The sequence below is a fragment of the Salarias fasciatus genome, chromosome 17 (assembly GCF_902148845.1).
Source record: "Salarias fasciatus chromosome 17, fSalaFa1.1, whole genome shotgun sequence".
Taxonomy (NCBI): Eukaryota; Metazoa; Chordata; class Actinopteri; order Blenniiformes; family Blenniidae; genus Salarias; species Salarias fasciatus.
Genome location: NC_043761.1, coordinates 11,944,449 through 11,958,351, shown reverse-complemented (window position 1 = coordinate 11,958,351; position 13,903 = coordinate 11,944,449). Strand labels below are relative to the sequence as shown.

The following is a 13,903-nucleotide window of genomic DNA, read 5'->3' as shown; positions in this document are numbered from 1 at the left end:
ATCTGTTGTCAGATGTCGGAGTTTAGCTTTCTGGAGTCTTGATTCCAGCGTAATCTAAATGTTATTAAATATGTTTGCTGATCTTGACCTGCTTTTTCATGACTTAGCAGTTTTTAAACCTCACAGATTGTGTTTTTTACAAGAGCGATTAAGGACATTGAACACAACACATTTTGAGGAAGTGTTTCATGAGTTAAAACTACATAAAGGAAAAAAATAATAGGTGATTTAATGGATATATAACAACTTTCTGAGGTTGGAGTTGAGCAATATACCCCTGCTTTTGTGCTTTTCGTTCTCGTGTTAGAGGATCTGAGTTGATGAACAATTCTTCAGTTGAAGGCAGGTGTAAGAAATGCTTTATTCAACTTTATTCACTCAACATGTGAATGAAAGATGAGTCGCCTCTGCAGTTCTCTTCAGTTTTTAGCATTGTCACATGTTTCTGTTTACACCTGTACATTGTTTTTTACTCCACTTTCACAGCTCTTTTTGCTGCTGTTTTCTGCATTTACCAGCTTTTATCTTGTCTCAGTCTGAAGTGTCCACTGCACTTCAAGAAACAAATGGCAGAAAAAAAAAAACAACTAAAGTTAGCAGCATGCTCATGAAGCAGTAAAGCAGATGAAGGGTGACCTGATGGGGTTGGCTGGGGACAAATAAGCAAAAACCGATTCAAGCATCTCTTGAGATGCGGCCATAACAGCTTAGGTGATGTTATAAAAGCTGAGACACATTCAGATGATTTTCCAGGTCAGATGCATCATGAAGGAGCTTTTTTTCCCCTTTTTCTCTCCCCATTACTCCAATAGCAGTAAGTATCATTCATCTGGATTTTATCCTTGTTTGTGCCGCAGCGTTTTCACACCAAAAATCTTTTAAATGTCTTTGATTTCTAACTTCGCACTCTCCTGATTTCCATATTTGCTTCTGGCTTCAGCGTGCAACAGTCTCTGGACTGACGATGGCGGCTGCGGGGATGAGCTGCTGGAGCCCGGAGAACGCCGGGAATGCCGGCAAACGGGACAGAAGTGGGCCAAACAGAGGACGGCTGATGATGCTGATGTGGATTATCCTCTCCAGCTCGCTGTGCCTGACGGTTGATGGCCAGAAGATCTCACCAGAAACGTGAGTACGGTTCCACTAGAAAAGCCCCCTGACAATGGATTTTTGCCCCAGGATATATTGGAATTAATGGAAATAATGGAAGCAGGGTACTACTATCTACCACTGCATAAGAAAAGTATCTGTAAAAGAATTTAACACACATTTGTGCATTTTTCCATGTATACCTCACTGCATTAAACCTTATCTTTAATCTCAAGGATCAGAATATGATCATTTTGAAAGGAAAGCAATGAGATAAAAAGCCATACGTCAGGTGGATGAGTCAATAGTGTTCTCTTGAATTTGGCTGACACTGACACACACGAGCCATCTGGGCACCTGTGGGGTCCGACGAGCTGCCAGAGCTGCAACCTCCAGCCTGTTTAGAGCCGGAGATGAAAACACAGCGATCCATACATACGGTTGACTTGGAGAGCAGAAGCACAATAATATAAATATATCAATATGTTTGTTGAGGAAATGTCCAGACATCTCAATAGATAAATGTAAATTTTACAAAAAGTACAAGTCAGAAGAAATTCTTCAGTTGAAAAATGCTCAGAGAGCTTTTTGTCAGGTTGCATCAACAGTTGTGTATTAAATAGCGCTGTTGGCGTCAGCGTTAGAGAAGTGGACAGTTTGCTGCAGACTGATGCTTCTTCTGGGAGTGGAACGCGGTTTGTTTACCCTCCGAAAGCCAGACGAAGCTTCTTTTAGGCTGAACTGCTTTCAAATGTCCTGCTGACTAAAAACAACGAGCAGATCGATGCGGTGCTGTCAGTCCGCAGTAGCCTATTAACACTGTGTGTGTAGCCTATGTGCGTGTAAGAGAGAGAGGGACACACACACAATTTGTTTGCACACTTTAACTGCCTCCATGCACTAAAAATGTCATCTAATAATCAGAGTTTCATGGTTGGTGCCAGGAGATTGATACATTTATAACCAAAGCCATAAAGCAGAGCTCACTGCGGCAGCTCCGGGACAAATTCGGCACGTTGTGCAAGTTTTTTTGCACTGACACAGCTCAGAGAGGACATGTGCTGTGAGGAGGCCCGCTGGTGTAGCTGAGAGAGATTAAAGCTCCGGGGACGGGGGGGAGTTCAGCGGGCCGACGCGGGTCACCGAGCCCCAAAACGCTGCTTCACCCTGCCCAGGGTGGCCCCCTCCGGACCTGGAAGCTAACGGCGCCGTGGCCTGAACATTTCAGACCAATAGGGTCAAATCCTGAGCCTGCACTCCTGTGTCGCAGTTCTAAAATGCCCACTTCAGTTATGAGAGTTTTCAATCTGTCAAATTCGCATCAGATCTCAGGATTCCCATATGTCGCAGTGTAAATACCTGATCTTCACAGCATGGTTTGAGTCGACCCCTGCAGAGCTGTGAGTCCTTCCATTGTATTGGGACCTTTTGATAAGCAGGGTTTGCGTGCCTTAAGCTCTATTTTTAATCTGACCCCGTGTGACCCCGCACAGTCGGGCATTAGCCCACATGCAAGGCAAATCAGTCTTTTTTAAGCAATAAATGAACAGAGGAATCGTGTTGAACCATTTTCAGCCTACGCCAATCGAATTTCTCAAATTTCTCTGGATAAATTGTTGATCGTCTTTGTAAAAGTGGAAGAAATCTTTGTGGATAAGACCAGTAGACTCAACAAATCCAGGTTTCTCATCATGAACACACTTTATATCGACTGTATTCAATGTCAGTAAATGATCAGTCGGTGTCAGTGGCAGCGCTGCGGCCGGCTCCCCGTAGGTCGAGCCATCTGTCACATCCCGTCCGCTCTCTAAACTCGTAAAACCTCACCTCGCCTGCATCGGTGTGCAGGATTTGCGGCATCGCCGCACGTTATCGAGCGCAAAATGACCTCTTGACCCGACAGAGCTTCAGCTTTTACTGCCACCTTAGCTGTAATCTGTTTTAAGCCGTTATCCGTCAATTCAGAGTAACCTTTTAACACGATTGGTCATGTACCATTATGATGGCCATCGGTTTTCATCCTATATTCTTTGTGTTATTATATTTATGAAGGTTTTCCTAAAACACTGTGTTACAAGTTTGGAGTTTTATTATCTGAAGTTGTTCCTTTATCCTCCTCCATGTAACGCATTCTTGACCTGATCTCTCTGTCCTTTTTTCATTTGATCTCATTGAGTTTCATAACTTTTTTTCCAATTAGATTTTTTTCATGTTAAACAAAAGAAGTCAAATAAAAAATACACGAGGATTAAGCCATGAAAGAAAACTATTACATCAAAATGTCCTTAAAACATTTTAGAGAAACATATTAAAGCAGAATTTTTTTTTCTAAAACATTTAATGCACAGTAATTGTTAAGTCCAATAAATGTGCATTATAGATTAAACTAGATAATCAGCTAATCTGTCACCACTTTTAAGCCTCTATATTAATCCCGTTTCATTCAATTCGTCATTGTCAGTCAAATAATGAAGCGCAGGACAGGTTAGCATTGTTTGTGTACAAGTAATTTATGACTTTATGCATGGTTATCATGTCAGACTGGCTGTTATTGATCAGAATCCTCTGTGTTCAGGGTGCAGCAGTGGGCTGAGTCATTTGGGAAAGAAATCGCTGCATTATCTGGACGATACTCGGGATCCAAACTACTTCAGAAGGTAAGAAAACACACACTCACGTATACATAAATACAATTAAACACAAGTTTCTACTCTGTTTTAAATATTTTTCAGTTGGTTTTGTTAAATGTTGGTTTTCAGAGGCATCCTATAGTAGTTTTTGCTTTTTCATGTCTAGGAGAGAAATAATTAAGTTGAGTGCATGGTCGTGATAGCTGTGCTTTCATTTTCTCTACTGAATTATTGCATATTCACCAAGAAAAGGATGAATTAGATTCGACTCTCTCCATCTACTTTAATTGCCAAAATTACCAGTGTTCATCAGTGTTCATAAAAAGCAGTGCTGATTAAAGATCTTCAAAGTGAAAAATACAACAATTTACAATGAAGCCACTGGTGATTTACAGAGACAGGGTCACAAAAACACATTATGCTGTAGAATGGTAAAACTCTGTGCTGTGTGAGAGAAGTCTACTCAGAATTTGCTGGAAATGCTGAAATGTGTTTGATTCGTGCCGTGTCGCACTTCACAACTGATTTTAATATTTATAAATGTCACATAAAGATGCTTCGTAAAGTTAAAAAAAAAACATGAGAAAAATCCTAAAATGTGGGAAAAGTGTTTCAGTAATTGTAATAAAGGGTGAATTACAAAACACAAAAGCATTTTAAAGATCTTTTAAGATGTAATTTGGGCTTTTCTAACTAAAATAGTGTCTGAATTCATCTCTGTCGCCCTTCCTGTTTGCAACTGACCAATAGGATCACAGCTGACTGGCACACATTTGCTGTACAACATCTGCACATGGCCCAGAGACCAATCCCATGACACACTTAAAAGCTGATACAATTCAGATATGTCTTTTAGTAATTAGGATGCGCAGCGTTTCTCTGCCTGCCGCCCAGCAGAAGCCCTGGAAGCTCCGTCCGCCATCTGGCCTCACCTCAGACTGTGTGCTCACACAGAGATAAAACACACGTTTTATTTCCACTGTACAGTAGCAAACATTAACCAGTCTGCCTGCACAGACACACACACACACACGCTTCACAGATTTAATATACAAAGTTTGCAAAGCGCACGGGAGGTATTGCCTTGTCTATGTTGAACAAAAAATCCCAGAGCTGCAGTAAACTGTTCCGAGGAGAAGCTGCCATAGTGTCTGAATATCAGGAAAGGTTGTGTTTAGATATAGAATAGGTTTATTTATCATATAATAGCAAAGTTTTTTTTTATGTTTTACATTACAGTGGTGTGAAAAGCATTGATTGCATTCATTGAATCTTTGTCCCAGCAAAGTCATTAATCACCAGCTCTGGTACAATCAATGTATTTTGTTATCTGTGGAACATTCAGTGACTTGGTCTTCAAGCTTGAATGCACCAAACTTCAGTGTAGGAACACTTTATGTATGAATGAAGATGTATCTTATAGAATGTTACTGAAATAACAGCTAAAATCTAAACCTGAAGCAATGTCTTTTGAGATGATAAGCAATACGTTGTGCAAATACATAAAGCTGTAAAGAAAAATAATGTTTATGTGTTGCTGATTTTGCATTCTGTTTGCGTGAAAAAAAACCAGCTTTCAGATTAAAGTATGCAAGGAAAAATGAGACCAGATTGCAATATGTGTGAAAACATGCTTTGTCATGAATGTGTCCATTTTTTTAATTCACTCGGAAAGCAAGAGACATTTAACCAGCCTTTTTCCTTAATATTATCTGAAAGAAATACAAGGATGTGGAGGGCGTGGTGAAGCTGGAGGAGGTGAACGGCGGGGAGCTGGTGAAGAAGTTTGCTGAAGAAATGGAGGAGATGCTCGGCAGGAAGATGAAATCTGTGAAGGTATCAGTGATTCGCTCTTTATAAATAAACTCATGTTTTTGTTGGGAACTTTGACAGTTTAATCATAAATATCTTCACATTTGATATTTCACAGAGGTTAGCAGAAGCAGCTGAGGATGCGGATTACTACCACGATTACAACGATACTCTAGAGGTATGTGACGATATAAATATTTTTTACTTTATCCAGTAGCTGGAACTGAACGATTGTTGCTTTTGCTGCTAGTTTGAGTATTACAACTCGATGCTGATCAACACTCTGGATGAGGACGGGAACCCGATGCCGCTGGGCGGAGAGTTCGCCCTGGAGGAGAACGAACATTTCAACAAAATCCCTGTCAACACGCAGCAGAGCAACATCCAAGTCCCTACTAATGTCTACAATAAAGGTAGCATCCACTCGCCGCATCGCTCGCCACGGTGCATGTTTGTTGAGTCTGCCTCATTCCTCTGTGTCTTCGCAGACCCCGACATCGTGAACGGGGTGTACATGTCGGAGGCCCTGAATGACGTCTTCATCGACAACTTCCAGAAGGATCCCACTCTCACCTGGCAGTACTTCGGCAGCGCGTCGGGCTTCTTCAGGCTGTACCCCGGTACGTCTGCGTGACTCAGCCTCGGCGAGAAAATACGCCGGCTCTCGAATTCTCGTGGAGTAATTAGCGGAGGATTTGTCACCCGGCGTGTTTTACTGACCCGCTGCGTCGACCACCGCTTCCTCGTGTGTCGGCATCCCTGCATGCAGTAACTCATCCGTCCGATCTTGTCTTACCGGTGTTAAATCTCTCATTTCTGCAGGGATCCAGTGGATTCCAGATGAAAACGGAGTGGTGACCTTTGACTGCAGGAAAAGAAACTGGTGAGGAAGTGGGAAAGTGTTGTGACATTTCTCAGGATTTGTTATTACTCATGTATATATTGATTTTTAACTTATAGAAGACAAATGGGGCTGATTGAAGGAACTAAACAGCGAGTCAGGCACACTCTGCTGCTGTCTGCTCTCTTGCTTCCTGTTTAGACTCTGAGATCTTGCACAGAATTTTTCAGCACACATAATCAGTTCATTGAATGAAGGTGCTGATGTGACGAAACCTTAAGAATGTGTGTTTTCCGTAAAGGAAGGGCGGTCCTGGATGAAGCACTTAGTGCACACTAATGGCGAAGTGTTTCGTGTTTCTTCATTGGGGTGACGCTAATGTTCCCTACATCCAGATCAAATGAGAAAAGCACTCACATTTCTCAAAACTCTTTTAAAGATTAACCCACACAGTTAACAGTTAAAAAATAAATGAATAAAAAAATGTATGCTCCCTCTCTGCTCTAACATGTCATTTTTTTTCATCAGGATAAAAGGTTTGTGTAGAATAAGACCTATTTATTAACCGCAAATCAAATTCCAGGAAGTCTATCTGGCTCCCAGACAGGAAAAGTGATTTCTTGGAAGGCGGATTTCACAGCAGGAAGACGGCGTGGATCTGGAGAGTTTCCAGCGACTGCTGCTGTTGGGGGAAAATCCCATTGATGCTAATTAGCTCGGAAAATCAGGGGGGGGGGGGCTGTAATATAAAGATGAACAGACACATGGGCGGAATAAGAGAGAAACAAAAGGATAAACGCTGAAATCTGTTCAGGCCTGATCTCTCCGTTTCCGTCCCTGCAGGTACATTCAAGCAGCCACGTCTCCTAAAGACGTGGTGATCGTGGTGGATGTGAGCGGCAGCATGAAGGGACTCCGGCTGACGATCGCCAAACACACCATCAACACAATCCTGGACACGCTGGGAGAAAATGACTTTGTCAACATCATAGCAGTGAGTACACACACACATACAGGTACAGAGACGCAAAACACACACATAAGAACAGGCGCAAGTACACACATGAGTTCTTACCAAGCTTTCATTTTCAGTAACATCAAAGCTTCCAATTTAATTTTGTTTGGAGGTTTTTCAGGATTTTGGCTGTGTGTAACCCTACAACTCCAAATCTGTGTAATAAGCATGCTTTATCCCGGCATTACTGTGTGTGTAATCATACGCCTCCTGCAAATCCTCTGCCCTTAAGCTGTTTTTACTCCGAATTTAAGGATACATTGGCCACACAGCAAAAATGAAACATCGCGTGCTAAAGTTTAGTTTTACAACTAGAAAAGCACTTTTAAAGAATCATGTTTGTAACAGCTCATGCATGCAACTTTAAATGGACTCATTTGCGTTTTTTGAGTTGATTGATTCTGTTTTCAATTTACTTCTTCTGAAACTAATCAATGCGTGTGACGATTTTTTAATTCTCTTTCCAGTACAGTGACTACGTTCGCTACGTGGAGCCCTGTTTCAAGGGCACGCTGGTTCAGGCCGATCTGGACAACAGAGAGGTAACGCCACACACACACACACACACACACACACACACCGAAAAGGCCTCGCGGTTAATTAATTCTATTACCCTCTTTTAACCCGTTAGTCATATAAGCTAACTTATCTGGCTAAATCACACATCACAGTCAAAACACCACAGGGGTCATAGGTCACCAGGCTCTCAGCCTGCTCTTTAAAGGATTTACCCAAATGAACTGCGGGCCCTATTTGAGGGAACAGGCCAGAAACGTATTCTGTTTGATTCTTTCCCCTCTTTCTTGGTTTATCCTCCATCATTTGCTCGGTCTCTCTGTGTTCATGCCTTGGCTGCCTGCCCTACATTCACTCCCGTCCACACTGTCACAGTTCAGGTGAGGACAGCGGACAGTTTTTTTTAAGTAGGTCATGTGACCCCGTCGACGTGGGATTTCATTGGTCCGGTGCCCAGTGAGACAGGCCCTAACAGGATTGGCTTACAGATGTTGGCTGACACACTTACATCTAAAGTCATGTCGGAGCAAAAGGCTTTAACAGATCATCGGTTTTGTGGTTGTTGAAGTTGAAGTTTTCACAGTTTTAAACAACTACTTGGCTTCTCGTTCCTCAGCTTGTGGTGAAATATTTCCTGGATGTGTTGTTCTCTGTCCAGCCGACACGCCAGCAGCTGATCCTCGTCATGTCTGTTTGTGTCTGTGCGCTTGTACTGATTAATCCTGATTACCCCCTGCTGCTGGAGTAACTTGCCATTATTGGTCAATGTGCCAGGAAGCCGGGGGATAATCCCTCGACTTCACTCTCTACCTTATGTCTCCTCCCTCCGGGTTTTTCTGCGGTGAAGGATTCACCTGCCAGCAGGGTCACATCGAGAGCTTTCCGATGGCGGCTGTTTGGGAAATCATGCCTCTTTGTGTGTGTCTGTGCAGCATTTCAAGCTTTTGGTGGAAGAGCTCCACGTCAAAGGAGAAGGCAAAGTGAAAAAAGCAATGAAGGAGTCTTTCAAGATCCTCAATGAGGTTTGTTATTCCTCACAACAAATAAATAAGGATTTTAATATTCCTCAAATATGTATTTCTTTCAGTTTTTTAGTGGAAAATTTAGGAGATTGAAAAAATTAATATAATTAAAATAGGACTGTCAGAGTTAATCGCATTAATCATGATTAATTAATGTAGGGATGACTAAAGATTCATTTTTTTTTAATCATGATTAATCACATCCTCAGTGTGAAAACTGTATTTTTTACATACACATTGTATTAAGTTGGTCCACATTTATTTTGAAAGAAAATCCGACAAGATCAAACAGGATGTTCTTTGTCTGTGTTTGATTCCCAATCAAGTCTTTAAATTCAACTTTATAACTGATTGTTTGGACTGATGAACGCTTTACGTTATGGGATGAAAACTGCCTTGAAATGCAAAACAACAGAATTTAAGAAATGCACTTATGGGATTAATTGTGATTTGAAAAATTAATCTTTTGATAGCCCAGAAATAAAATAAGTTGCCAAGAGTTGCCTACTTCAGAGGTTCATTCAAAATATCAATAATAAAAAAAGATACAGAAAAATTAAAGAATAAAAATAGGAATGATATCTGATGTTAACAGTATGACAGACACAATCACATATATTTTAAATTCAACTTTATCAAATTATTATTTTAGAGAAACCCGGGGAAAACCGTCAAACACACAGGGAAAACATGCAAACTGTGCTTTGCGTGTGTGTGTGTGTGTGTGTGTGTGTGTTCAGGCTACTGCACTGGGGCAGGGGAGCTTGTGTAACCAGGCCATCATGCTGATCACAGACGGCGCCATGGAGGACTACAAAGACGTGTTTGAAGAGTTCAACTGGCCAGAGCGGCGGGTAAAACAAACGCCATATACCAACATATAAACTCCAGCATCAGCCCACGCTCATCACTTATCCCCCGCCTCTCCAGGTTCGAGTGTTCACGTATCTGATTGGACGAGAGATGACGTTTGCCGACAGCGTGAAATGGATTGCCTGTAACAACAAAGGTGAATCCCCCGTCCTTCATTTCAGTCATTTTCAAAGAATGGACTCGGTTTCTAAGTCGGAGTGAAGTCTCCTTGTGTTGCTCTCAGCAGAAATAAGAGTGTGTGTCTGATCCCAGGTGCTGCTGTCAGGAACAGGGCGTCAGGTGCTGCCCTCTTGTGAATCACACGGGGTCACGCGTCAGCTCAGACCTGGAAAATAATCCCTTTATCCAGGTCTGAGCGCATTCAGAAAAACCTTTGACTAAATAACTGATTATCTGCACAGATACACTGGAAGCCAGAACGCAGCCTGTCTGTGTGTGTAATGGCTAACAGGTGCACTCCCTTCTGCTGCACACACTCGCAGCGGCTTCTGCCAGCGACGAAAATATCTATCCAAACACATATTTTATTGCAGTTTTTCTTTTTTTTTTTGTAAACAGCTCCTTTGCTTTCAGGTCGCTTAAGTCCAGTTTGACTGTTTACATAATAATATTCACATCTTCGCTTCTGGGAGACGTTACAAAGGGAGAAAAGCTGAGAAAACACACGCACACATAAGGTATTCTTACCTGGCAGTGCTTCAGCCGCTTCACTGCAGGTATCCCATTGACGTCAGCATCTCCCACTTGTAGAAACGCCACAAACATTAGACGAAGCCAAGCTTTGAACGCGCTCGCACAAAACACATTTGCATCATTTGGAGATTCGTGCTGAGTTTTTAAAACAGACAGCCAGTGTTTTTTTTGGGGGAATATGAGCAGATCTGATGTCTGAGATGTGATTTTGTTGCTCTTAACCTTTGCCTTTTTCTCAATTTCCTTCAAATTTAGAAACTTTGTAAGGAAGAAATGGTCAAACATGAGTGATTTTGGACATTCATTCATTCATTCATTTTCTGCCGCTGCTCCCTTTCGGGGTCGCGGGTGGCTGGAGCCAATCCCAGCTGCTGTGGGCGAAGGCGGGGTACACCCTGGACAGGTCGCCAGTCTGTCGCAGGGCTGACATATAGAGACAGACAACCATTCACTCACGCATTCATACCTAGGGGCAATTTTAGGGTGACCAATTAACCTACCATGCATGTTTTTGGACCGTGGGAGGAAGCCGGAGTACCCGGAGGGAACCCACGCACACACGGGGAGAACATGCAAACTCCACACAGAAAGGCCCCGAGCCCCGGCCGGTATTTGAACCCAGGACCTTCTTGCTGTGAGGCAAGAGCGCTAACCACCACGCCACCGTGCAGCCTTGATTTTGGACAGTTTAATGTTATTTCATCCTGTTTTATTGACTTTACTCATGTCCTTGGATGACACTAAACGTCCGTGCGTGTGCGTCTGTTCCAGGTTACTACACTCACATCTCCACGCTGGCTGACGTCCAGGAGAACGTCATGGAGTACCTCCACGTCCTCAGCCGGCCCATGGTCATCAACCACGACCACGATATCATCTGGACCGAGGCGTACATGGACAGCGTGGTCAGTGAGCTTTGTTTCTGGGCGGACTTTGTTCTGAGCTTTCATCTTTATCACCTGTCTTTATCACTGTCAGATGCGCTCTTTCTGCCTTTCTCTGTTAAAACATGCGTCTGTCGTCGGTGCTCACACTTTAAAAATGGCTTCATGACATGCTGTGCAGCCTCAGATGTGTCCAAATCTTTCATCTTTGGTGTATTTCCTATTTGCCCTCCTTCGCCTTCATTATCTTTTCACATGTGGCTCATCATTTCATGCTTCTTCCCTCCCTTTTGCCTCCACATCAGTTCCCCAGTACTAAAGAGGTAAACATGTTTGGAGCTGTGGCAGAACATTTGGACTCTCTAGCCTTAGAGAATAAATGTGGTCTTGGTAATGCCTTGCTTCACCCTTCATCGGCAGTTTTCCTTCGCTTCCCTTAATAGTTGCTTGTTAGTCTGATTTTGTGATAACCGGTCCTCTATAGGCGAGTTCGATTTGCCTGCAGTAGTTTTTCCTGTCAGATATTTTTGTTCTTGAGACCTGAAATTAAAGATGTATTAAAAAATTGCATTGTAATGAATTCAGTTTTCACAAATGCATGTTTTTACTAGTTAAACTACTTTATTTACTTTTGTATCGTCTTGGTACACGGACCATTAACCGTGTCTGTTTGTTTCTTTTCAGAGTTAAAGTAGTGTACTGAAATTACATTCCAACCTATTTTATATTACCATTTTACAGCTTGTTTTACTTGTTTTCTCTAATATAGCCTGTATTTACTCATAGCTGTTTTGCTTAACACCCCTTTTTTTTTCTAAATTCTTATAAATAATTTATCATATATCAGCTTTTTGCAACTAATTTTGCACATTTTTACATTTCATTTGACGTAGTGTGCGTCTCCCCAAAGCTGACTACTCCAGGTTATTAACAGAAAAGGTTTAAATTGCGGTGTATTTGTTATTTGTCTGTGTAACAGCTGTTTAACAGTCAGGCTCAAAGCTTGCTCCTGATGACCTCTGTAGCCATGCCGGTCTTCAGCAAAAAGAAAGAAACTGTAAGTACATTTTGTTCTTATAATATGAATAAAACATCTGTGATGTGTATCTTAAATTGTCTACAGTGTTTCTATTGGTTTGAACACTCCTTTATTTCCTTTGCTGGATCCTTGTTGCAGTTGTCTCATGGGATCCTGCTGGGAGTCGTCGGAACCGACGTGGCCTTGAGAGAACTCATGAGATTGGCCCCGAGATACAAGGTAAACCGTCTGCGACACGAACAAACTGCTGAGACTCACTGCCTTCAGCGCCGCGTTGATTCTGTCTCTCTGGCGTTTCAGCTGGGAATCCACGGTTACGCCTACCTCCTCACCAACAACGGCTACATCCTGTCTCACCCTGACCTGCGACCTCTGGTACAGAGATTTTTTTTTTTATTTTTTCCATCTTGTTATCGCAGATTCAAACATTGGATGTGTTTTGTGTGACAGTATAAAGAAGGGAAGACGCTGAAGCCGAAACCCAACTACAACAGCGTCGACCTGTCCGAGGTGGAATGGGAAGACACAGAGGAAAAAGTAAGATAACACACATTCACACACACACGTCAGCACCAGTCGAAACTGTAAGCACTGAGTGTGTGACGTCTGTGTTTTAGCTGAGGACCGCCATGGTGAAAGGAGAAACTGGAACTCTGTCTTTAGATGTGAGAGCTTCAGTAGATAAAGGAGTAAGTACTTTTTTTATAAGTCTGAGCTCTGCTCCTTGAGTTGAATCCGGACCTGAGTTTCCTTTCTTTCTTTTCAAACTTTATGAACTCTGCCGTTCCTTGTTTCTCACAGAGGAGAGTGATGTTTTTGAAGAATGATTACTTTTACACGGTCATCAACGAGACACCGTTCAGGTTTGTCAGATCACTTAAAACTTGAATTTTACACTTATAGTAAATACTGTCACAGATGTTATAAGTTCTTTTTCTCACAAATTAAGGCAGGAGTAAGAGTTTGTGATAACATGAAAAGTTTCCTTCTCTATGCTCACAGTCTGGGCATCGTGCTGAGTCGGGGATATGGACAGTACATCTTCGTCGGAAACGTCTCTGTTGAGGAGGGTGAGTGTCTTTGCGGCAGCAGAAAGTCGACTAGGAGCCACTTCTGGAGTGAAGAGCAGCTGATTTAATGTTCAAAGGCATCAGATCCATTAACAATAATGAGCAACAAGACCACAGGCTGTGTTCACCAAGACAAAATAGAGTGTTTTGAAGATAAGATTCAGTCTTATGTCTCTTCAAAGATGGAAATCTATCAATGTTGTGAAACACGTGTCGCAATTCTGCAGCTGTCCCATTTCTGAGTTGCATGTGCGTGCTCCAGATCTGATTGTTACTTCACTTTTCGTCTTTTCTAAAGGTCTCCATGACTTACTGGCTCCAGATTTGACCATAGCGAGCGAGTGGTGAGCTCACCCTCCAGAAAAATGAATGTTGCTGCCGTTCTACAGCTTCCGTTATTTATTTTGCTCTTTAACTTT

At 42.3% G+C, this 13,903-nt stretch overlaps 1 protein-coding gene across 1 annotated transcript in view; it reads left to right on the top strand.

Annotated features, from left to right (window-relative positions):
* The window catches only part of cacna2d4a (calcium channel, voltage-dependent, alpha 2/delta subunit 4a), an 81,256-nt gene that overhangs the window by 13,135 nt on the left and 54,218 nt on the right, over nt 1–13,903 (top strand). Inside the window, exons 4-25 of the mRNA XM_030113597.1 lie at nt 951–1,128; nt 3,665–3,746; nt 5,439–5,555; nt 5,650–5,709; nt 5,782–5,944; nt 6,020–6,151; nt 6,354–6,414; nt 7,216–7,366; nt 7,855–7,929; nt 8,836–8,925; nt 9,666–9,779; nt 9,856–9,934; nt 11,263–11,396; nt 11,681–11,698; nt 12,355–12,432; nt 12,553–12,633; nt 12,715–12,789; nt 12,865–12,951; nt 13,032–13,103; nt 13,216–13,277; nt 13,417–13,484; nt 13,783–13,828. Of these exons, the coding sequence (XP_029969457.1) occupies nt 965–1,128; nt 3,665–3,746; nt 5,439–5,555; nt 5,650–5,709; nt 5,782–5,944; nt 6,020–6,151; nt 6,354–6,414; nt 7,216–7,366; nt 7,855–7,929; nt 8,836–8,925; nt 9,666–9,779; nt 9,856–9,934; nt 11,263–11,396; nt 11,681–11,698; nt 12,355–12,432; nt 12,553–12,633; nt 12,715–12,789; nt 12,865–12,951; nt 13,032–13,103; nt 13,216–13,277; nt 13,417–13,484; nt 13,783–13,828 (2,009 nt within the window). The 5' untranslated portion in view covers nt 951–964. The remainder of the gene's footprint in view (nt 1–950; nt 1,129–3,664; nt 3,747–5,438; nt 5,556–5,649; nt 5,710–5,781; nt 5,945–6,019; nt 6,152–6,353; nt 6,415–7,215; nt 7,367–7,854; nt 7,930–8,835; nt 8,926–9,665; nt 9,780–9,855; nt 9,935–11,262; nt 11,397–11,680; nt 11,699–12,354; nt 12,433–12,552; nt 12,634–12,714; nt 12,790–12,864; nt 12,952–13,031; nt 13,104–13,215; nt 13,278–13,416; nt 13,485–13,782; nt 13,829–13,903) is intronic.